This window comes from Otolemur garnettii, unplaced genomic scaffold, assembly GCF_000181295.1.
Source record: "Otolemur garnettii isolate 467f Iridium unplaced genomic scaffold, OtoGar3 scaffold00001, whole genome shotgun sequence".
In the NCBI taxonomy this organism is placed as follows: domain Eukaryota; kingdom Metazoa; phylum Chordata; class Mammalia; order Primates; family Galagidae; genus Otolemur; species Otolemur garnettii.
Genome location: NW_003852396.1, coordinates 25,364,860 through 25,389,414, shown reverse-complemented (window position 1 = coordinate 25,389,414; position 24,555 = coordinate 25,364,860). Strand labels below are relative to the sequence as shown.

General features: G+C 54.4%; 2 protein-coding genes across 2 annotated transcripts in view; both read left to right on the top strand.

Annotated features, from left to right (window-relative positions):
* CAPN5 (calpain 5) overlaps positions 1-24,555 on the top strand; it is a 58,228-nt gene that overhangs the window by 20,700 nt on the left and 12,973 nt on the right. The window contains exons 2-4 of the mRNA XM_003780877.3: positions 1,078-1,278; positions 8,649-8,780; positions 23,831-24,039. Of these exons, the coding sequence (XP_003780925.1) occupies positions 1,114-1,278; positions 8,649-8,780; positions 23,831-24,039 (506 nt within the window). The 5' untranslated portion in view covers positions 1,078-1,113. The remainder of the gene's footprint in view (positions 1-1,077; positions 1,279-8,648; positions 8,781-23,830; positions 24,040-24,555) is intronic.
* OMP (olfactory marker protein) lies at positions 14,554-15,045 on the top strand. The gene has a single exon (XM_003780878.1). The coding sequence runs from the start codon at positions 14,554-14,556 to the stop codon at positions 15,043-15,045; it is 492 nt and encodes a 163-aa protein (XP_003780926.1).

Sequence of the window (24,555 nt, the reverse complement as noted above, 5' to 3'; positions counted from 1 at the left end):
GCTGGCTCAGAGAGGTTGAGTCCCCTGTTCAAGGTCACCCAGCAGATGGGTGGTGCAGCTCAGGATGGCACCCACATCAGTCTTGCTTTCAAATGTCACCCCAGAAGCTAGGCTACCTTGCCTCAGTTTCCCTCAGGGCTGAGCTGGGAAATTCTGGCCTATAACCTGATGGGTTATTGTTGCCTTAGACAGGCCCCAGGATGAGTAGATCTGGAGAGTGTGGAGTTCCACGGCAGCCTGGACGGAGTCTAAGGTGGGGTGGCATAGATAGGGCGGTCATTTGGTGCCAGCTGTGCAGACACCTGCCAGTGCACTTATGTGTCAGGCCTCAGTGACTGCCGTGCCCCACCCTGCATCCCGTCCCCTTTGAGGCCTTCCCTGATCATGTTGGTGCAGTCCGTGTCCCTTGCACTTGGTCAGCACATTGGTACAAGGTTCTGGATGCTTGGCTGGCCCACTTGGACCCTTGGGAAATGAAAAGAGGGTGAAGGACCAGTCCCTACCGACTGGAGACGTTCCAGAGGTAGAGTAAGGAGGGCAGCTTTCTGGAAGGAGGGCCAAAGAGAATAGATGAATGTCTGGGGCAAGGAGGGAGGGGCAGGAGGAGTGTGCCTGGGACAAGGTTTTCCCACACTGGGCAAAAATGTGCTGCTCTGTAGAGGTGAGGGGACAAGGACAGAGACACACTGCTGTTTTCCTGTGGGTACGCTGCCAGCCAGGGGGCTCCTGGGCTTGGCTACTTATCTGATTCAGTCTGGGGAGGTCTAGGGAAAGAGGGGTGGGGGAGGGTGTGGCCTGGGCCAGCCCCGAGTTGGCTTGCAGGCCTGGTATCACCCCTAAGCATCAGAAAGGAGAGAATCCAGGCTGCAGTGTAAGTCTAGTCATTTCCTGTCCCAGTTCTACTGCATACCAGCTGTGCAACATTGGGCAGACCTCAGCCCCTCTCTGAGCCTTTCTTTCTTTGCCTGTATGATAGGGATGGCATCACCTGCTTCACAGGCGGGGAGCACATGGGACTTGTGCACAGGAGGGCCCCAGGTGCTCAGAGGGTGATGGTCTTCTTCCCTTCCTGTCCAGGTGTTCCCTCCTCCCCTGCCCGGGGCAGCGGCCACCATGTTCTCGTGTGTGAAGCCCTATGAGGACCAGAACTACTCGGCCCTGAAGCGCTCCTGTCTGCGCAGGAAGGTGCTCTTTGAGGACCCGCACTTCCCTGCCACCGACGACTCGCTCTACTACAAGGGCTCCCCGGGACCCACTGTCAGGTGGAAGCGGCCCAAGGTCAGTGTCTGGTCTTGGTGGAAGCTGAGGCGAGCAAGCCCAGACTGACCCAGAGGCTGAGTCTGCAGGGACCTGGGGGCGGTGAGGTGAGAGGACAGGAGGAGTCATCCCTAGGCCCCAGGTTGCCGGGAGGGTGGGTGGAGGGGCCAGTGCTGTGGGTTTGCTCTGGATGGAAGCCCAGAGAAGGAGTCATTATAACCCCCTGGCTGCCACCGCCCAGCCAGGCCTCACCTCTCCCTGAACCCTACCATCCTTCCAGGTTGTTTTTTTGGGATAAAAATAAGGTAATGTGAATATGATTTTTTTTTTTTAAGTAAAATATAGAGTTACATTCAGGGGTAAGGAATTTACTTCCCTGGTTATTATCATAATCATTTTGAAATAGTCATTTGTCATATAAAGTATTTATGATGATCAGTCAATAATAATAATAGCAGTAAAAAATAAGAGTGCCTCCACATAGGGTTGTTGTGAGGATTAAAAGAGCTAATGTGTGAAGAGGTCTGCACAGAGCCTGGCGCCCCACACGGGGAGCCCTGGCCGTGAATACTGGTGGTGATGAGCTCTGTAGTGTCTCTCTGGATGCTCGCCCGATCTGGCCTTGGTCCCGGAGGCTGGAGTGTGTCAAATAGAAATGTTTGGCCTTGTGGTATGATTTCATCCTCCTAATCCCAGATTCCTCTCCTAGTCTGTGATCTTAAGTTCCTCCCAACTCAAAAATCCTGTGGATTTTCTTGAACCGGGAATCCAGAGAGAAACTGAGGCTAATAGGGGAAAGCTCGTGCCCTGATTGTCCAGGGAGCTACTAGCAGGGGTAGGCTAGACCCAGGGGTCCTGCCACATTGGATGCCACCCTCCTGACACCAGATAAAGGTGCCTCAATCCCAAGAGCTGCCATGGAGTCTCTGACCGCTGCACTGGCTGTCCAGAAGGAGCCTCCTGGCCTGGCCACAGAGCTCTGCCTCATGGGCCCCCTCCCACGCCTTCCTCCTTCTCCTTTGTCCAGTGGGTGGGGGAGGAGGCCAACCTCAAAGGGCCTTTATGAGGCTGCGGGAGCAGGGAGGAGGGGTGGACACTCACGCTCTCTGCCTTACTCTTGCTGCCCCCTTCTTGACCCTGTCCTGCCTTCTGGCCATCACCCTGACATTTTAAGTCTGTGACCCTAGAAAGAGGCTGGGCTTGGTGTGGTGACAGGAGGAAATGTCAGCTTGGCTGGCTTGGATTGCCCTGTTATGTGACCTGCTGGAGTCGCCTGCCCTCTCTGTGTCCTGCCACACCTTCTCTCCCTCACTGCTCTCCCTTTCCAGACCACAGGGCTGCTTCTGCCTTGCACGGGGAGGCAGGACAGACAGCAGGGGCTGGCGTGGAGACAGCTGTCTGAGTGGGTTCCAAGGGCTAGTTAGGGGACTAACTCAAGGCCGGGCACAGGTTGAACTGGGATGTGTGAGGAGAGGCTTCATGGACCAGGCCATCATAGGCAGGACATGGCTCTGCCTGGATTTACAAAACCATGTGTGGGTCTGTGCAGCAGGAAGTTGAGCCCAGGTCTGCGGTGGGCAGGCCCAACCCAGTGAGGTGATCATTAACTTCCAGCTGCAATACCCAACCAGGTGAAACTTTGACCCGAAAGCCATGTTTCTCTGGTGTCTCACTTCCTGGGTCCAATGACCTGACTGTTTACAAAGAGAGCTCAAAGCCAGCTTTCTCTGCAGCCCTGGGGAAGCCGTCCTGATTCCCACCCCTTCAGCTCCTCCTCTCTGGGTTGGTCCTTGTTGTGACCCCTCTGTTCTGAGACGATTTCCTCATTTAGCCTCCCTGCCTCCCAAATGGAACAAGGAGGCTGGTGTTGGGGTCAGAGAGCACTTGGCTCCAGCCTTGGCCCTACTTTACTGGAGACGTGACCTTGAACAAGTTGTTCTTCCTATTTAGACCTCAGTTTCCTCATCTGTAATTAGAAAGAGTAATTCCTTTTTTTTTACTGACAGAATCTTGCTCAGGGTTAGAGTGCAGTGGTGTCTTCATAGCTAACTGTACCTTGAATTCTGGGCTTAAGTGATCCTCCCACTTCAGCGTCCTGAGTATCTGGGACTGCAGTCATGTGCCACCATGCCTAGCTAATACTTTTATTTTTTAATAGAGATGCAGTCTGACTATGTTGCTCAGGCTGGTCTCTAACTCCTGGTCTCAAGCACTTCTCCTGCCTTGGCCTCCCAGGCTGATTATGGTTTCTGGAGGTTGGAATGTCATGTATGTGTACATGGAAGGCAGGTGACAGACTGCTTCCCCTCTGTTGCTCACCTTCTCTTTGCCAACACTGTGGGGGACCCAGAGCCACGGTGTCGTAGACTCTGTAGGTGACACTCAGCCTTGTCCTTTTCAGTCTTCACCCAGGGCACCTGTCTTGGGCCGACACCCCGTCCCCATGGGCTCATTGTATTTTGTTCTTTCCAGTACAGTAAACATCTGCCACTTCCCTCACAGTCCTGGTCATGGAGACTAGAGGACAATGGAATGGGGACTGTCTCAAAGCCAGGGAGCTCAGGGGGAATCCCAAGGGTATGGGGCAAGAGCCACATTCCTCTTCACTCAGGCCCAGTACTCCTTTACCCCTGGGGGGCGCAGTGTCCCCCTCCCACATCCAGCAGTCTGCCATGCCCTTACCTGATGTCAGCCTGGAGGCCCTCTGGTAGAATACAGAGGGAACAATTAAGGGTCCTGCGAACACACATCAATTCTGGAACCTCCCAGATTTCTCCCCAGGCAACCTGGTGGGCCCCAGCCCCACCCCCTGGGCTTGTGCCCATCAGGCCATTTCCCGGAGTCTCTACTTTAAGCTGCACTCAGCATTAAGCCTTTTTATGCCATGAAGCAGGCACTTCGCAGTGAGGGCTGGCAGCTGGGGCACACCCAGCCTCCTAGGCCTCTGCCCTGCCCAGGAATGACCCCCTTCTGGGCATATGCTCCGTGACAGAGTTCATTGGGGTCAGGGAAAGCTTCCCGAGGAGGTGGCCTGAAAGGGCGGGGACCGCTGCTGAAGGAGATGGGGGAAGGCCAGTCAGTGGCAGGGGGGTGGGCCACAGGCTGTAATTCCTGAGAACACTGCCCTTGCCTGTCCCAGGCTGAAGTCCCACTTCCTTCTAGACCTGTTTCCCACTTGCCTAGTCAGTTCCTTCTGTGATCTTTGATTTCAGGGCGGAGGTTATGGGTGAAGGTGTCTGGACCAGGAAGAGGGACTGGGAGGGGAGGGTGAAAGGAGGCTGTGCAGGTGCAGCCCAGGCCAGCTCCACCTCTGCCTTGCTGCCTTCCTGGTTTGTACAGCGGGACTGGAAACCTGAATTTCTTGTGCCACAAAGGGAGAAGGGAGGTGGCTTAGGCTGTGGTCTGCATGGGGTGGAGCTGGTCTCACAGGCTGGGAGGGCTGAGGAGGGGAGAGGTGACTACAGGTACACAAGGCCATGCCCTAAGGCATGTTGACCAGGGGAGTGGTCAAACCTAGTTCTCTCGATGACCCCCACACAATTCCCCACACAATCCGGTTCTGCATGCTACTTTGTCCCCACCCCACCCGCAGGACCTGTCTGTAGTCCTAGTAGAACCTGCCAAGCTTTGCTAACTGTGGATGTGGGCAGAGTCAGGCCTGGGCACTGCCTTGGAGCTCCGGGGCTGGTGAGGGAGACCCAAAGGCAAACCCAGTGTGGTCAGGGATGGAAGGGCACATAGGAGGCCAGGTGTTATGTCAGAAGCAGCAGTGTCTCAGTGCGTGGCCAGACGCCGTCTAGGCCCTAGTCCCCATCTTCCTCCTGAGCCTCTTGCCTGCCAGCCCTCTCCATGCCTGCTGTCAGTCACTGCCTCCAGGCAGCCTCTTCTGGTCTTTCTCTGGCTCCTGCTGCCGCAGTTCTGTTCCTCTGGTTCCTTATCAAGGATCCTGCCTGTGGACAGAGACTTGCCCTAACTCATTCAGTGACCCATGTCTAGCCACTGGCAGTAGGACAAACACTGGTCTTGAGAAGGCTGGTCCCTTGATGGCAGGGGTGAGGGCCTGGGCTTCCCTTGACCTTTTGGTCTCATTGCTATATAGCAAAACCTCCTAAGCTGGGCTTAGGATAGGTGCGGGGAGATGGTGGCCTTGTCACTCATAAAACCTAGCCTACCCAGAGACTGTGACGCCAGACAGTTTGAGTTTGAGGCTCAGTTCTCCTCTTCCTATGTGGCTCTGGCAAGTGACTGGGCCTTGCTTTCCTCATCTGTAAGAGGGGCTGCAAACAGTGCCAGGGCTGTTTTGCACAGTGCCTGACTGCCTAGTCAGTTGCCTCTATGATCTTTGATTCCAGGAGGGAGGTGATGGGTGAAGGTGGCTGCACAAGGAAGAGGGGCTGGGGAGGGTGGAAGGAGGCTGTGCAGGTGCAACCCAGGCTGGCTCCACCTCCGCCTTGCTGCCTTCCTGGTTTGTACAGCAGGATTGGAAACCTGAATTTCTTGTTGTGCCACAAAGGGAGAAGGGAGATAGCTTGGGCTGTGGTCTATATCTGGTGGAGCTGGTCTCACAGACAGGTGCCCAGTCACTGTGAGCTGTTTCCTTGGTTCCTTTAGAGGTGCCCCAGGGTGGCATCTGGATTCCAGGGCAGACCCAGGTGCCACTAACCTCAGGTGGTTTCTTTAGGTTGGTGCTGGTAACCCAGAGCTTCCTCTGGCAGTGGGGACACACCCAGCTGCCTCCTTTTCCACCTGCACCCTCCTAGCTTTCCTGACCGCCCCCAGGTCTCCACTCTGCCGCAAGTCAGGGCAATGGAATACAGGAGCTCAACCACTGGGCTCCGTCTCTTAAGTGCTGGAGAAGTGTCTGGCTGGAGCTCTGTCCTAGGGTGTCAGGGCCAGGCTGGGTGGTTGGATGTGTCTGCCCCAGCCTGCAGCTCAGTGGGAAGGAGAGCCCTGGACAGGAGCCCAGCAGACTTGGGTTCTGTCGCCTTCACTTGTTTGCCTCATGACCTTAGATGTCGCTGCTTCCCTCTGGGCTCAGCCTTCTCTGTGGAATGGGGCAGTTGTGTCTCTGTCACAGGGCACTGCCTGGGAGGATCTGAAGTGGAGGGACACCTGGGAGTCACTTCCTGCTGCAGGATCTGGTGACCCTAGGCAATGGCTTTATCTCTCTTTCCATGGCACAGCGTGGCTGGGATCCTCCAGATACCAAGCTCCTTTCCTACCCACCATCCTGCCTCCTCTCTGGGCCTCAGAGAGGCAGCAGCTAAGTCATAGCTCCCTCTGGTCACAAGGCTGGTCTGGGTGTGATCAGGGCTGGGAGATAAGATAGGAGGGCCAGCCTCTGACTGTGCTTCCTGAAGGGGGTCCCCTGGGGACAGGATGAGAGCAGGCGACCTCACTGGCTTGCCCAGACCTATGCTCTGGGTCACTCTGCATTATCAACTGGAAGGGGCTCTCCTGACCTGGGGGGTTCTAGCCCATTCTCTGACACAGGGAGCCATAGGAGTCTCAGATACCTTAGGACCCTTGGGTACTTTGTCCCATTTTCCTTGCCAAGTGCCTGTCACATGGCAGGTGCCCAGTCATTGTAAGCTGTTTCTGTGGTTTTCCCACCCACCTCCATGGATGACTATTAATCTTTGCACAGGGAAGGGAAATGTATGCCCAAAGTCATACAGTGAGTAGGTAAATAGGAGCAGGAATTCGGGTTCCATCTTCCTGCCTCTGCCGCCCTCTGCTGGCTGTCTGCACTTAAACTAGCCCAGGAGCTCCTGCTGAAGTACAGGCAGACAGAGGGCAGCTGCCCTCCTGCTTGTGCCCTGTGGCTGGGGCATGATACTCAACCTCTGTAGGCCTCTGTTTCCACATCTGTAAAATGGGTATTTTTTCCCACCTCTGGGTGGAACCCAGGCCTGAGCAGGCGTGTCAGGTGTAGGGCCATGATAGGGATTGATTGTGGTACCAGTAGGATGCCTGGTACATGGAAGGCACATCCTAGTGTGTTTGCCTCCCACCCTCTGCTGTACCTGCCCTTTGGTGAGCAGTTACTCCCTCTCAACTTGGCAGAGTGAAGGTGCTGACGGGAAAGGAGGAGGGGCCTGCTGGACACAAGTGGTACATATGTGCTCCAAGGGGATGGGAGCCCTTCCCCCATGCCCAGCCCTGCACCAGTCTGGCCACTGGGCCCAAGTCAGGCACAGGCAGGGTACTTGGAGGCTCGGTAGGTGTCTGCATGGCTCTGCCCCAGGGCCAGAGGCACGGGTTGCACGAGGCCCACTCTGCTCCCCCTGCAGAGAACTGAGCAGCCCAGGGTCAGGCCTCTGAGTGGAGCATTAACAACTGTGGGAACACAGGGCGAACCCACCTTTCCAGGTTGTATTTGTGGTATGCAAGCCTCCCATGTAGGGCTGGGCGTAACATCCTAGTTCCTGGAAATTTAAATAGACTTTCATTCTCTTTGGGTCAGGCCCTGGGCTTGGCACTTTTCCACATAATGACTCCTCGCAAAGTAGGAATCATCAATCGCTCTTTAGAGATGAGAAAGTTGAGGCTCAGAGAGGGAACTGCAGAGTGAGGAGCTGGAATTCAGTCTCTGGTCTGAAGCTAAGGCCTGTGCTTTTCCCTCTCACACCCTCAGGGGGTTAAGGAAAAAAAACAACCCAGTGCATGAAGAGATAGAGGCCCTAGCCTGAGATCCTTAGGCAGATCAGGTGCAGAGGGCAGTTGGCCCTGGGCCTGCCTGGGCTGGCTCTCTCTTGGCGGACAGAGGAAGGGGCTTCTGGAAATTAGGAAGGGCTGGGCCTGAGAGCCCATGACTCACTTCCCTGCCTGGCCGCTGCCTGATCCTGGTTCCCTAGCAGCCCCTCTGGCTGTGCCTGCCAGCCTCTGTGGAAAACCAAAAACAAGGAGTTGCTGCCCCACGTAGGCATTGTTTGCTGCTGCCCTCTGACAAGTCACTGGCCCTTCAGCTCCCCACCCTCCTCTCACTTAGTGCCCATCTGTTGGTGCGACTTCAGTGTTTGTCATTTCCCTGCACCCCCATACCGCTTCCTAGTGACTGGGCCAGGGGCTTCCCAGGATGGGCACCATGGACTGTGGGTAGAAGAGTGAAGGGACTGAGCCCTTGCTGGGTGAGGTCAGGAGGAAGGCAGTGCCGGGGCCCTTCCACTGTGTTTGTCCATCTGCAAACCTTTGGCAGAAGAGCACCCTCTGTCCAGGGAAAGGGAAGGGATGCCCGGCAACCTGTGTGGGAGCAGGCAGGTCACATGGGGCCCTCTCATCTGCAGGGGAGGCAGGTGGATTTCTAGGCTGACAGTGAGGTCTCCTTTCTGCCATGGCAGGAATCCTTGTGCTCCTCGGCCCCTCACGTTTTCCCCTCACTTTCCCTGTAGGACATCTGTGAGGACCCCCGCCTCTTTGTGGATGGCATCAGCTCCCACGACCTACACCAGGGCCAGGTGGGCAACTGCTGGTTTGTGGCAGCGTGCTCATCACTCGCTTCCCGGGAGTCACTGTGGCAAAAGGTAAAGCCTGGTACAGAGTGCGCTGGGGGTGTGGGGGTGTTCATGCAGCCTGCGGCCCTCACTGCCAGACAGGTGCGGCCTGAATATGGCAGATGAGGCTTTCTGAAAGCTGATGCCGGGGTCCCAGCACTGGTTGAGCATCAGGATCTCCTTCTTTCACCCACCAGCTGAGGACCCCCAGGGTAGGTGCTAGGAATTTGTGCAGCTCCCAAGGTGATTCTGGTGCATCCTCTCCCTGCTGTTGGGGACTCACAGTGTCCCTGGAGCCACTTTGTAGATCACACATTTGTGAAATGTGGAAGCATTATGGAGATACTGCTAAGGAGGCTCTGGAGACCCCTGTCAGTCACTGTCCTTTGGGCCTCACTTTTCCCAGCTGCCCAGCAGGGGCAGTCCAGAGCATGCCCAGCTTCATAATTCCTGCTTCCAAGCTGCTGGTGTTCTGGTCCAGGGCTGAAGGGCTTGAGTTGGAAAGAACGGGCTCTGGTCCTTCCAGTCCATCTGTGGCGGTGCTCAGCAGTACTCAGAGCACCCTTTCTGGGGAGCTGGGAGCCTACAGTGGAGCTAGACCCTTTATCTCTGTCAAGGACAACAGATAGAGATGCAGGTGTTCCTTCTTCCTCATCCCACCCCTTCCCGCTTTCCCCAGGCAGGGACTAGCAGTGGCTTTAGAAGCACTGGGTGTCTGAGTGTCCCAGGCTGGCATTTGAGCCCCAGCCTTACCACTTGGTGTCTTTGTAAGGGGCCTGAGGTTAGTTACTCATCTGGAAAATTGCAAAATTAGAATGACCAGAGTGGCGGTCTCTCTGGGTGTGGAGGGTGAAACGAGATCCTGGGCTCCAAGTGCCTCCTGCAGTGTACTCACGAAGTGGTGCCAGTGTTGATTGCGAAGACTTGTAGAACATGTGGGTGCTCCTGTACAAGCAGGGCACAGGAGCAGAGTGAGGTTTTCTCCTCGTCCTCAGAGGCATCCCTCATCCATCAGAGGGAGCTGTGCCCTTGGCTGAGGTTGGCATTGTGGTAGGTGCCCTATTCTCGTGTCTCCACAGCAGGGGTATGACCCCACAAAGGTACCCCAGGGTGGACATCCCTGGGGCCAGTCCCTGATGGTCCTGCTATAAGGGTCCTTGGGGCCTTGGCAAAGGCACTACAGTAGCCTATTTCTGGGGCATCTGAGCTGAAAGGGGCCTAGCTGCAGGTGGGGTCTGAAGCAGGGGAACTCTTCTGGGCTTGGAGTCAGGGAGCCAGAAAGTAGGGACCAGCCCTACACTGGAAGGACAGTACCATTCCCTGACCCTCCCTGGGCCTGAAGGACCATGAGCAAAATGATTCCACATGTGGCTCTCTGAGGTCAGTGCTCCTCACCCCCCTCCTCTCCTGTAATTACTTGCCTGTTTATCTGTCATCTCCCCTCTTGAGGTGAGCTCCCCACGGGCAAAGCTGGCCCAACTTATATCTTCCTGCTGAGTCCAGCAGGGACCTGGCACAGAGAAGGCTCTGGAGAGTTTTGGGAATGGCTCCCTCTCCAAATTGTTGGGCCCAGCTGCTGACCAGCAGCTCCACACTGGCCTTGGTGCCCCAGACCTCCTGACTGCTCTGGGTCCTCCCCTGGGAGTGGGCTGGCTGGTCATCTGTAGGCGAGAGACTCTGCTGGCTGTGTGTCCCTCCCCCAGCCTGGCCCCAGGGACTTCCTGATGCAGCTCCCCAGCTGGCCAGTGGGAGAGCCACCCGGGATTCACGGCAGGAGACCTGTCTGTGATGCCATGCCACCTTAGGCAGGCCTGTGTTTATCTTTGGGCCAAAGGTCTCCACTGTAGGGCCTCGGGGCACCTGGCATGACTGGTCATGGAGGCTGCCAGGAGCAGGGGCCAATCTCCAGCAACTTGGGTCCCCGGGGAGCTCAGTGCTCTTGGCTAATTGCACTCTGCCTCCTGCGCTGCTGTGGCGATAGCCCCTGGGTCCTGGAAGGAGTGGGCCCTGGGGAGCTCATTACTGTGCCTAACCTCCTCTTCTGTCCCCACTGGAGGCCCTGTTTGTTGTCACCCCTCACCTTGTGGGCCTGTTGCCCTTCAGGGCCTCCCTGCCTCACCCTGTTTTCTGTATAGAAGGGCAGTTGGGGCTGTTCAGCACCTCTGCCCTGTCCCCTCACCCCCACTCTGGGGACACATCAGAATCAGGGTCACCACACCTTAAACATATGCTCCTCCAGGAAGCCACCTTTATCCCCTGGTCCTTGAGGCCACCTGGGGTTTGTGCATATAAGATTTGAAGCCACCCAGACCTGGGTTTGGTTTTTGCTGAGTCCCTTGCTACTTGTGTGTTGACTTAGGGCAGGTCCCATTGTTTCTCTCGTCCTCAGTGTAAACTTGACCTTCCCAGCTCCCAGCATTGTGGGAAGATTAAAGGAGCCTGAGGAGGGCAAGCCCTTGGCCTTTAGTGGCCCTCTGCACTCGGTAATTCCTCCCCTGTCCGTCCTTGGGCTCCCACCTAGCTCTCTGTCCTGCCAGACACTTCTTGGCAGTGGACCTCCCTATCCGAGGGGATCCCTAGTGAGGGCATTATGGCCTCCTGACTTGACTGTGTGCTCCCTGAGGGCCAGGCCATGGACTTCAGGAGACCAGGTTTATGCACCTGAAATCAGGATGTGACAGTTTGGCTGAGCATTGCCTTCAGCTAGACCTGGCCTGGTCTCAGGTAGACCCAGGGTCCCTGCAACCTCACCTCCCTGAGACCTGGTACAGCTCTGGGCCTGGAGGCAGGACTGATGCCTGCTCTGAATCAGGTGTGTCTGGTCCTGGGCTTGGGCCCAGGCCCTGGAAGAGTCAAGCCTCTGACCCAAGAAAGCATGGGGGTGGCCAGAGTCCCAGTTGAGTGTCTGGGGAAGCAAAGGCTAAGGTGGGGCAGGGCCTAGAGGGCATGTGGGAGCAGGGCCAGGCTGTCTTTTAGTTCCATTTAAGCACGTTTCCCACTCTGTCTCTGCCCTTGTTATGTGGGGAATTCACGCTCTTCAGTTACTTGGCAATTCAGTCACCCTGTGTTAGTTGGGCACCATGGAAGATAGTGATGACAGAAGATTTGTAAAAGTACAAAGTAAAAAAGAGCCTAAGGTTGTCATTATTCACAGAGTCCACATGAAGGGTTTTCTATATTTCCTTCTAGTCTTTTTTCTTTTCTTTTCTTTTCTTTTTTTTTTTTTGAGACAGGAGCCTCAAGCTGTCCCCCTGGGTAGAGTGCCGTGGCATCTCAGCTCACAGCAATCTCCAACTCCTGGGCTCAAGTGAGTCTCCTGCCTCAGCCTCCCAAGTAGCTGGGACCACAGGTGCCCGCCACAATGCCAAGCTATTTTTTCATTGCAGCCATCATTGTTGTTTGACCGGCCAGGCTGGATTCGAACTCGCCACCTTGGGTGTACGTGGCCAGCGCCTTAGCCACTTGAGCCACAGGCGCCAAGCCCTAGTCTTTTTTCTATTTGAAGTTAAAGAGAGTTTTTTTGCTTGGTTGGTTTTGCTGTTTATATGCAAAAATTAGCAATCACGTGTGCAAGTTTGGAGTTTGCACTTCTCTGTATTCCTACAGCCTGCCTTCCAGCCTTTGGTGGGTCTGTGGACATCATCAGGTCCAGCCCCCACCTGCAACCTCCTACTCCTTCCTGTCTCCTTGGCCACAATCCTTGATGCACCTCTCCTCCAGGTGTCCGTCTTTCCCCCTCCCCCACTGGCCTTCCTCTGGCTCCCAGCACCTCACCCTCTACCTTCAGTCTCTTGCAAGTTGGTGCCTCTCTGCCCGGGTGAAACTAGGCTCTCCACAGGGGCCTTGTGCCGTGGGTCCTCATCCCTCAGGGTCCAGAAATAGGGGTTCTTCTTCCCCTGTGCTGCTTCCAGATGTGACTCCCTTGTGTACACGCTGGCTCCTGCCCACCACTTGGCCCCCCTCCCCAGCCCACTGTAGTGCTGTCCCCTGCCAATCAGTGGTCCCGGATGATCACCCAGGTACAGGAGGCCTGCCACCTCTATTTCCCCACGGGCTTTTCGTTTCCCAGGGATTACTGTGTCTGTGTGCCAACACCCTGCCGTCTTCACCCTCACCTTGTTACTGTGGTCTTAGTTCTTGGTTTCATCTCCAACAGCCTTCACTTTCAGCCACCTTGATCACTTGCTGCCATAGCCCTAGCTTGGAGCTAGAACTGCTCTCCCTGGAGATCTTTAGTCAATGGCTCCATCTCTCTGACCTTATCTCCCAGGCCTCTTGCTCCCTCCCTAGCCCTTACACGTCTGTCCCTAAACCTCATTTTGGCCCCAGCCAGTGCCCACGTACTGTCTCCCTACCTGTCCACCTTCCTCTTGTCATCCTTGGGCCTCATGGTCCATCACTTCATTCGTTCCCTCGTCAGTTGTCCATTCATTTAGCATGCACCTCCAAGGCCTCTGTGTGGCATGGCCTGTGATGGCTGCTGGCTTATCACACCACAGGCAAACACTAAGCAAATCTACAAATAAAAAGCAAAATGCAGTGCTGGGAAGGATAGAAACACCTCTTTCCTGTGGAGCAAAGAGAAGCCCCACTGATGTACTTAGCTTCCATCTAGTAATTGACTGTGCTAGACCTTTCAGATTGTTTTCAGTTGTTACATCTTAGCCTGTGACTCTGTCCTCTTTCCTGTGTGTGGCATGTTGTGGCACAGGCCTCTTTCCCCACCCCCCATGCACAGCTACATTCACAGTATACTCCATTCACAGTATACATTCACACACTCCAGTATACTCTTCCATTTGTCCGTATATAATAGCTGAGCTCCTGACAGGCACTGGGGATAGAGGCGTTTGCCAGATTTTTCCTCGGCCTTAGGTATCCTGGGGGGAACTGAAGTTCAGTGTAGGTAGAACAACTGGTGGGATTTTAGTAACAGTGAAATCTGGTCCTATGGCTACTGTGTTTAGGGTAGAGGCAGGGCTAGTAGGCCAGAGCCCTTTAAAGTCAGATTCTCAAAGCACACCCTGGGACTAGTAGTGTGAGTGTCACCTGGGAGGTTGTTAGAAATGCAGGTGTTCAGGCTCATCAGAGGCCTGTTAAATAAACAACTCTGGGATGGGGGCCAGGTGATTCTGATGTTCAAGTATAAGAAGCTGGGGTGTAGGTGAGAGGTGATGTTGGCTGGGCTGAGGTCCTGGCAGTGGGAATGGAGGGGAAAGGTCCAGGCTATTTGAGAAGTAGATTTGACAGGCCTTGGCACTTGGGTGTGGAAGAGTCAAGGGTGGCCCCGTGGTTGGCTTGGGTGACTTCAGACATGAAATCAACAGGGCCCCCTCCGGCCTGCACTCTCCCTCCACTCCTGACAGCCTTCGCCTCTCCTCTGTGCCTCCGGTGAGCGCACACTGCCCTCTGCTCTCCCGGACACTGCATCTGAAGTGCTCCTGTCTTCATGAGCAGGCAGCTCCCAGCTGTCCCTGGTAGTCAGGGTGGTTGCCACAGCAGTTGACATCAGCATTCTGGTCTCTGTGGAGCCTGCCACCCTCCTGTCTGCCCACAACACCTGCATTATTGCTTCTGCAAGGAGCAGAGACAGGCAGGTGGGGCCTCTCACACCCCCTGTTTTAAGAACTGGGTGGGGCTGAGAAGGGCCAGTGGCAAAGAGGGGAGGGTAGAAGGGGAGGTGGGGCCCCCCTCTGGTGGCCTCTTCTCTTGGCAGCCAAGGCCCCAGCCCACTTGGCTCCTTGACGTTGGCGGGAGCAGTAGCAGCAGCAGCAACAGCAGCAGCAGCAGCAGCACTTGGGCTATGGCGGAGGATGGACCGCAGCAGCCACAGCTGGACATGCCGCTGGTCCTGGATGAGGATCTGACCAAGCAGATGCGGCTACGTGTGGAGAGCCTGAAGCAGCGTGGGGAGAAGCGCCAGGATGGCGAGAAGCTGCTACGGCCAGCCGAGTTCGTGTACCGCCTAGATTTCATCCAGCAACAGAAGCTGCAGTTCGACCGCTGGAACATCGTGCTGGACAAGCCAGGCAAGGTCACCATCACGGGCACCTCTCAGAACTGGACACCTGACCTCACCAACCTCATGACTCGCCAGCTGCTGGACCCCGCAGCCATCTTCTGGCGCAAGGAGGACTCGGAGACTATGGATTGCAACGAGGCGGATGCCCTAGAGTTCGGGGAGCGTCTGTCGGATCTGGCCAAGATCCGCAAGGTCATGTACTTCCTCATCACTTTTGGTGAGGGGATGGAGCCCGCCAACCTCAAGGCTTCTGTGGTTTTTAACCAGCTCTGATGGCAGCTACTTGCTGCTGCCCCTCTTCTTGCCCACCTGCCCTCTCCCCTGCCTATACCTCCTGTCCCCCAGGTGTGTTTTGAGGGACATTCTTCTAGTTGCTCAGCCTGTACCTGGCTTGGCCTGAGGCCCCCTGAGTCCCATGTCCTTCCTTCTCTCCTTTTCCTTGGTGCCAGCACTCCAGCTCACAGGAAGAAGATTTCAAGGTTCTGTAGTCTAGAAGCTGGACTGGTTGTCGCTTTTGCTGCTGCTGCTGCTGCTGCTGCTATAAACTGTAGGGGCCTGGCCGGGGCTAGTGTGGGCAGGTGGGGAGGCTTCTCTCTGCCTCATTGTGAAGAAGAGAGAGAGAGACCAAAAAAGAGAGAACGAGTGATCCAAAGAACTAGCCATCCATCTTCCTCCAGAGATGGGGAGATGGAAACAACAGGAGCAGTCTCCCTGGGGAACCCAGAGAGCAGCCTTGCTGCCCAGCTGGCTAAGTGCCCTTCGCTGAAGCCTGTGTCAAGATGTCAACACCCAGCCCAAGGACCGTGGAAGGCGCTTCTCCCGGCACCAGCCTGGTGTGGTCCCACGATGCCTCAGCCATCCTCGGGATGTGGGGCAGGGTTGCTGTGTGGGTAGATTAGGCAGTGGGGAGTGGCTGCACCCTGGAGGCTTGCAGACTGGGCTCTGGCTCTTTAGGGGCATGACTTCAGGGGTGAAGTGGAGGGGGACACATGAAGAGTCCCATGGAGATCTGTCTATGTATGTAAATGTATATATTGAGAGAGAGCATGCTATATTTATACGGATGTGTTCTGGAAGTCTGGCCTATGAACAAGTCTGATTTTAGTTATCTGTTGTATAATCGCTACTGGTTCTTGGGTGGCTCTTAGCAGGGGCTTGGTCTTGATGACTTGGGACAACTTCCTGAACTAGGATACTCTGAGGTTCATATGGTGAAGCAAGGAGCAGTTTAGTAAAGGGGTTCCTCTGCCAGGGAAAGCTTGATAGAGGGATTCTAGGGCCCAGGAGTTGGACACAGTGGTTTCCCTGGTGTCCCCTACTGGGAAGTCTGGCTTTTGAGCTCACAGGTCAGGGACAGCAAGTGTTTCATCCCAAAACATCTTTTGGCATTTCTTGGGCTTCTTTAATGGAGCTGAGGAGCTGTAGTGGGGGAGGCCTGGTGGGCAGTTATGATGGCTGATGGTCAGAAGGGGCTGGGGGTGGCAGTGGGGTGATGGCAGAATACAGCCCTCTGAGGTCATCAGGTGGAACCCATTCTCCAAACAGACAGGGAAAGAGGGGCACAATCATCAGCAAACTCAGTGCTGGCCCCAAACCTCATTCCCACTCACACTGCACAGGCCCAGTGAGCCCCCTTTGAGCCAGGGGACTGACCTGCCACCTGACATCAGCAAATGCCCCCAACACCCTGTTTCAAGGCCAGCCCTGTTTTGTTCCTGGCCAATGAGGGACAAAATGCCCATGACATTTGTTCTCAAAAAGCAGAGCCAGTGAGAAACAGATGCACCAAGGACTGGAGCTGGGGCTGCTGGGGGTGGGGGCAGCAAGCCCCTACCTTGGAGGCATGTGCAGGAGATTCTTTTGGTAGGAGACTGGCTGTGGGGCGAGCTCTGGTCCTTTCTCAACTCACAGCTCTGGGGCCTGTTCCGGGGAGTTCTTGGAACTACGCTGCCTGCCTTGTTCTCTGCTACGACTGCAGAAGCCAGCCTGCCTTTTGCCTCTCTCCTTGACCTCTCCCTGCAGCTCTGGGACCCTCTTAGTCCAGACTGCCTGTCCCTCACACTGCTTCATCCTGTCTGCCCCTGGGGGCTGCGTGCCTCTGCTGTGCCTGCTGTGGGTCCCCAATAAAGCCCATGTGTCCTCTCCTCAGTGGTGTGCAGTCTCTTGCTATGAGTCCCTCTCCCACCCTCTCCCCACCAGGAGGCCTGTCTGGTTTCTACCCCCTGGCCTTGAGCCCTTTCCCGCACGCCCCAGTCCTCATCCCACACCTCCAGAGATGAGGCCCACTATAGTCTGTGGCTGGTCAAGGCCAGGATTGGGTTTTACTGGGTTTCTCTGTGCCAGAAACCACCTCCCCTGTTTCTCCATAGCTTCAGATCTGCCTCTCTGGAAGGTGTAGAGAGAACCATGCTGAGCCACAGGGAGGTGCCAGGTTTAGTCTAGTCTCTGTCACCAAGTTGCTATGTGTCCTCAGGCAGCCCCAGACCTCTCCCAGCCTCCGACTGTGTAGAGGGAACAACCTGGTTCTGTGAAATCCCTTCTAGCCTTCCCTCTGGGGTTACCGAGCCCATGACCGATGGGGCTATGTTGGGCACTGACACAGGCCACATCCTCTGGCTTCCCTGTGGTCTACAAGGCTCTACACAGAGGGCAAGGAGGAGTTGAGTTTTGGGTGTGGGTGGACCAGGCTCTGGGCCAGTAGGTCTGTGGCCCCATGACACTGGTCCCCAGGAAGGGCCTGCTACATGCCACTACCCCACATGAGGGCCCAGACTAGGCAGCTCCTCCCTGGAGACAGGTTGATCCCTGCCTCAGAGGCCACGCTTGTGGTTTTCCTTGGGAATGAACTGCTTCAAACACCCCAATCCAGCCAGGACTCAGTCCTACAGAGCAGCTGCGGCCACCATGTTTCCCTTCCCCCTGCGTAGCCCCCCACAGCATCCACAGAACCTTCCCAGCCTGCATCTGGTTCTCAGGAGTCTCTACTCCCCAACATTTCGCTTCTGAGCTTGCTCTCCAGACACCCCTGGAGCTGCATGGGCTGGGGTGAGGGGGTCAAGGCAAAGGACCCAGCCCTCCTGTCCCTCATGTAACAGTAGGGGCCTGGCCCTGTCCCCAGAGTGCAGGGAAGGGGACATGAACCACAAGGTGAAGAGACCTGCCTTATTTCCTGAGCTCTGCCCCCAGAGAGGCAGTGTAATGTGGGGGCATGGGGCCCAGCCCCTCTACCCCACCCAGCTTCGTGACCCTGGGGGACCTCAGAGTCTGTTTCCTCATTTATGAGTTGGGGCTAATGGTAGTGCCTCCTTCATAGGGCTGTTGTGAAGATCAAATGAGTTAATGTGTTAGTAAAGGGCTTAGCTCCTCAAAGCTGGCACACGGGCACCTGCTCTGGGTTTGTCCCTTACTTCCCCGTCACCATAGAAATGTGGTCTCACTTCTCACAGTTATTTGAAGTGGGTGGTGGTTAGGAGTCTAAGGTTCTGAGAGGTAAAGTGAGTTGCGGAGGTGACACAGCAGGCCAGTGTTTGGACAGCAGGGGTGTGGGATGCAGAGATTGGCTGCTGCTAGGCCTGGCTCTCCTGAGGCATTCAGGAGAGACACGTTCTTCACCACCATCATCAGGATCAGGATGGCCCACCGAGGGGAACTTTAGCCCTCACAGTATAACTGGGCAGCCATAGGCCCGGGGGAGGGGCTACATCAAGGCTGGGAATACCTGCACAGATCTCTCACTAGCCCCTTTGCAGCATGTCAGCCACCTTGGTCTCTGTGATGAGTCAGGAGGGCTCTGCTCCCCAAGGAAGCAGAGGTGGCCAAGGCCTTCCTGGCCTCTTCCATTTATGGTACCCCAAACTTGGGGGCTTTGTGACTCTTGAAATTATAAGCTGAGAATTTAGGAATCTCAGAGACTCAGAACCAAAGACCCATGAAGTTCTTGTGGCTCACTTTGTCCAACTTGGGTGACACAGGAAACCCCCTGTAGGCACTCGCTCATTCTTCAGCCCTACCAGCATGGTTTAGAAGTGTTCTGCGCTGGCCCCTCTGGGTTCCTGGAAATCTGAAAGTTCACTCCCCATAACCCACATCCACGCATGGACTTACACAAACACACAGTTCCTGAGCAGTGCCGTCCTCGCCTCTCTGCTGCAGCTGGGCAGAGTCCTGCTTGCCACTGCCCTAGGAGGATTTGAGTTCCAGTTTTGAGCTCAAACCACTTGGGTACAGGTGGCAGTCCCCAGGGTAACCCCAAGAGCTAGGGAGACTAGGGGTGCCAAGATGTGCCCATGAGGGGGCCCCTGAGGTTTCTGGGCCTGTTCTGTGATGGGTGGCTATTAATGGATCGCACCCCAGGGTGGGTGTGAAGGAGGTTCCAAACCCCACGTGGTCCTTGCATTGGTACCAGGTCAGTCCGAGTAAGTAAGCCAAGTACCTTCTGAGATTTTCCTTCCTCCTCTTGGGAAGGAGGTTGACCAGGTCAACTCAGCTCCCACCCAACCCCAGGGTTTTCAGACTGTTGTGTGAATGCACACACATGTACTCATGTACCAGCATGGATGACCCCTTCCATGTGCAAGTCCTGGAAGTGGGGTAAGTAGATGAGAAAACGGAGGCTCAGAGAGGTGGCTCCGTTGAAACTTAAGTCCCTGCCACCCACTGCGGTTGGTCATGTGGTATTGTGTATAGGTCACGGATCAGGGGCCATACTGTGGCCAGCATTGGCTATTTTCCTCCCAGAATGACTAGTCAGCTTTGGAGCTAGGCAAGGCTCAGGGCTGCTTGCTGGAATCTGAGGATGAGTCCAACTTATCTCCCACCCAGGAACTTCTCCAGTGATCAGGGAAAAGAGAAGGAGCTGCCTGACAGTACCTGGGGCAGGGAGGCCCCTGAGAGCAGCTGCTCAGCCAGCCCCTGAGGCGTGAGGGAAAAGGACATGGGCAGAGGGAGCCACATATGTGCAGGGTTGAGGTGGCGTGAAGCATCATGGGTGTTTACTAGTAGGTTGTGGTAGATTCCTGTAGTCCCAAAGGGCTGAGGCTGAGAGCTGCCAGGCCAGGCTGCAGTGTCTGTGGTGATGGGCATTTCAACCACAGCAGCACAAGCGGAGAGTGCAAGGTAATGAGCTCCTTGTACCCAGCCCTTGGCATCAACAATTGTTGACTCATGGCCAATCTTGTCCTCCAGACAGAGTATCATGTCTGTAAGTAAACATTTCTCTCTGCCTCTCTGAAAGACAAGGATTCAATAAAAAATAAAATAACCACATTACCAATATGTAACTGTAATATTTTAAAGTAATTCCCTAATATATCATCAAATAGGCAATAAGTGTTCTAATTTCCCATTTGTCATAAATATACATACATTTTACAGTTTGCTTATTTGAATGAGATCCAAATAAAAGTCCACTATTGTAGCAATAGGTTGATTGCTCTTTCATCTTTTGTGTGTGTGTGTGTGTGTGTTTCCAGCTTATTTATGAAAGAAACCGAGTTGTTTGTCCTGTGGGATTGACCACTGTCTGGATTTCATTGCCTGCATCCTGTTGGTGGCTTTTAACACGTTCTTTGTCCCTTGCATTTGCCATAAAATAGAATTTAGCTCTAGAGGGTTGATATGGTTTAGGTACAAATGTTTTTTGACTTGACTGTTCTGGAAGCACGAAGTTATCTCTGTACCTCTCTCTTTTCTGATGTTAAAAGTGATCGGTGATCATTACCGATTAATTAATAGCCTCTGCTAGTGACTATAGTGTTGCTGCAAAAGCTTTTTGTGAGGCTTAGGCATTACCATTAATTCTTCAGTGGTTACAAAATGGTGTTGGTCTAATGTTAATCATTTCTTCTTCCTGTATTGGCTGGAATTCTTTTCCAGATAAAGACTTCCTTTCGTCTGCTATTTGATTACCCTCGGGAACAGTTGGTATACAAAAGCAAGATAAATGCTTGATTCTTTCAATTTCCCAGTTTCAAAAACTCGAGCTGAAAAACCCTCCTCCAATAATGACAAAGTATTTGTTTTTGTTAAGTATCATTTTGATCCATGACTTTGAATATACTTGATGTATATTCCATTGCAGTTATTATCCTCACAGATGCTCAGATTGGCCCATCTTTCACCAGTGGAACCTCTTCCTGCTGGTCCCTGAATCTTTCGTCCTGGCCCTAGGAGCCTGGGATGGCTTCCTTGATGGCATGTCCAGATATGGTTTGGGAAGTTTTTTGGTAGGTGTGCTCCTGTGGCTGGCAGCAGAGAGAATGAGAGGCAAGAAGGCTGGCCTAGGGCTCCAATGGCTGATACAGGAGGGCAAATTAAGGCCCTTGAGGACCCCTGACTCTACATCCAGGCCCTGGAGCCTCATTAGCTACTTCTTGAGCCACAGAAGGCTCAGAGCCAAGCGCTGAGTTTGGCTAATGATCCTCCTGAGGCCCCAGCAGCACCTCCCAGCACCCTGCCAGGGCTGTCCCCTCTCCCTCTTGCGCAGTCCAGAGCATTCAGAGCAGGGCAGGGTGGGGGCAGTGCCCATGTTCTCAGCTTAGGACTGCCTGTTGCTCTGTGCCCTTGGGAGCTGCTTGCTTCTCTGAGGACCTCAGCCTTCCCTCCTGTGCAGTGGGGACAGTAACCCCCACCCTGCATGTGGCCCATTTTTGATACCGCTTTCTGTCCTGACAGAAAAGTGGGGAGAGAGCATGAGGAGTCAGGGCAGGGGCTGGCTGGTCATCATTACTTAGAAAGGACACAGACATGGACATGACTAAAAAGGGTCATAAGGAGGTCAGGGAAAGGAACCAGCCAGTCCTGAGCCCTTGCTGGCTTCTAGACAACAGTGCTCAACTGTGAAGCCATGGGTTTGAATCCTGCCTCCCTCACCTGTGCCCCTGGGCAGCCGTCTGCTAGTGACTATAGTGTTGCTGCAAAAGCTTTTTGTGAGGCTTAGGCATGAAACAGTAACAGCCTGGCCGTGCACCTCACGGGCTCCATTAGTGGAGGCATTGCCTCTCCCTGTGGTTAGCGTTTTCATTTCCTTGGTCTCAGATGTCCCACTAGGGAGCATTTCCCTTTGCCAACATCCCTGTGATGGTTAGAGGTGCGTAAACAGAAGCATCCTTAATGAGTGTGGGGGTGGGAAGTGACTGTGGCATCTGGCTGAAGTCTGTGTGCTCAGGATGGTGCAGGCCTCCTGGTGCCTCTTGAGCCCCTCCGCCTGATAGCTGGGTGCCCACCCCTTATATGTGGGTGGTTTCCTTCTAACAGGAGGTGATTGTGGTCTGGATGGGGCTCAGCCCCACTTGGTCCCTTGCCCAGAGGGCCAGCATGACCTGGCAGGGTGAGGTGTTTTCCCTGCCCTGTCCACCTCCTGCTTCTCAGGTTGCCTCTCTTTGTCTTCATGTGCCTGGGGGTTGCCCTCTGCCAGTTCTCAGGGTGCTGCTGCTGGCCTCCCTGGTAGGGCCCACTGCGCCCTTCCTCCCACCTCCGTGCATGTGCCCTGTGTCAGCCTCTGCACTTTGCCTGCATGTCGGCCTCTCTCACTAGACTGGGAGCCTCTTGACGTCAGGGACTGTGATTCATCTGGGTCCTTAGTGCGCAGCGTGTGGCTGGGCAGACCTGGGTTTGAATCCTGGCTCCAAAGAACAAGTGTATTTTCTAGCTGTGTGTTCCTGGACAAGTTATGTGCCCTCCTTGAGCCTCAGTTTTGTCATCTGTAAAGTAGAGATGGACATAGGGTGATTGTGAGAATTAAATGGAGATAATCCATGGCTGTCACAGGCATGGGACCTGGCATTTCCAAGATGCTTCAAAATAATAAATATTATTGGAGTGCAAATAATACCATGTTTCCCCGAAAATAAGACACTGTCTTATATTTATTTTTTCTCAAGAAGATATACGAGGGCTTATTTTCAGGGGATGTCTTCCTCTCCGCACCGAAATGCATGGCTTGTCTATGCAGATACGCTGCATAGCCACGCCCATCATTAGGTCTTATTATGGGGGTAGGGCTTATATTTAACAAATGCATAGAAATCCTGCTAGCGCTTATTTTTTGGGTAGGTCTTATTTTAGGAGAAACATGATATCTGTTAATTTGTTTGTTCAACATGTGTTTGCTAAGCATACTGTCTGGGCCGGGGTAAGGCCTGGACTGGGTGTTGGGTGTATAGCAATTACCAAGACTGATACAGCCCTTCCCTCACAGAACTGACATTCCAGTGATAGAATCAGACATTGAGGTCAATGTAACACAGCTATTAATTATAACTCAGTAAGCTAAGTCTCTCAGATTAGAGGGTCCAGGGGCCACTTTGAAGAGGCAGGGAGGGCTTTCTAGAGGATAAGGATTGACACTGAAGGATGAATGGAAGCCAGCTGGGTGAAGAGGAGGAGGATGAGCAGGTGTCGAGTTCCTGACCAGAGAAACCCTGGAGCAGAGAGGAGCAGGTGGGGGCTGTTGTAGGGGAGGTAGAGAAATAAGGCTGGAGGAGCACATTAGGTTTGGGCCTTATTTTCCAGGGAGGTGACAGAGTCAGGCTAGTTTGCTGCTGTGTGGGGCAAGGGCAGAGGTAGCCGCAGATGCTGTTGCAGTGTTCCAGGGCAAGGAGATGGGAGATTGGGCCAGGGTGGTACCAGGGGGATATAGAGGAGGAGACGGTTTCAGGAGAATGTAGCTCAGATCCGTCTGATTGGATGGACAGAGGGCAAGTGATGAGGCCACTGTGGCCTCCAGCTTCTTGGCATGGGCCGAGTGGGTGAAGGGTGGCACCATTCAGCAGGAAGAAACTGGTGGTGGATATATGGATAGATGTCTCCGGGGAGGATGCAGGAGGCAGAATCTTAGAAGGACATAGCTGGAGGGAGCCTAAGGAAGCCTCCAACCCCGGCAGAGATGGGGTGAGGCCCCGAGATGAGGACTCACCCAGCACTGGTTTGTGGCAGAAATGGGACTTGAAACCAGTATTCCCTTCTGCTCTGATTCCCTGGAGGTGTGCACCCCATTTCCTTAGGAAGCCAGATGTGCCCTTCACTGTGTCCCCATCCTGCCCCTGCTCCCCCAACTCAGGTCATCCCAGACTGGAAAGAGCAGGAGTGGGACCCTGAGAAGCCGGACGCCTACGCGGGCATCTTTCACTTCCACTTCTGGCGCTTTGGGGAGTGGGTAGACGTGGTCATCGATGACCGGCTGCCCACGGTCAACAACCAGCTCATCTACTGCCACTCCAACTCCCGCAACGAGTTCTGGTGTGCTCTGGTGGAGAAGGCCTATGCCAAGTAGGTGCCAGCAGTGGGCAGGGGAGGGTGGCAGTTATGGGCTCCACGCGGTGTTCCTTTAGACAGGGCCCCAGGCGCAGAAAAGTGAGGGGCTGGTCAAGACACACAGTATTCTCAGAGCCCAGGCCCGAGGGCATAGCCCTCTGAGCTGACGCTGGGTGCGGTGGAGACCTGGACTCCAAGAGGGGAGGAAAGGTTACTTCATACAGAAAACTGAGGCCCAGGCAGGAGTCCTGCAGGTAGCTAGGGCCCCCTCGAAGCCACTGAGCTGCCACTGACCTTGGTGCAAATTCCTCTTCTCCCCAGCCAGGGGCCTTTGTGTTTTGTTTTTTGTTTTTGTTTGTTTTTTTTTAAGAACAGTGATTATTTTCACAGAGTCATATTCACTAATTTTTTTTTTCTTTTTTTTGAGACAGGGTCTCATTCTGTCACCCTGGCTTGAGTGCCGTGGTGTCATAGCTCATAGGAACCTCAAACTCTTTTTTTTTTTCTTTTTTTTTGAGACAGAGCCTCAAG

What these genes read in the sequence shown, in the direction of transcription:
- OMP (XM_003780878.1), top strand. Translation starts at nt 14,554, where the DNA reads ATGGCGGAGGATGGACCGCAGCAGCCACAGCTGGACATGCCGCTGGTC.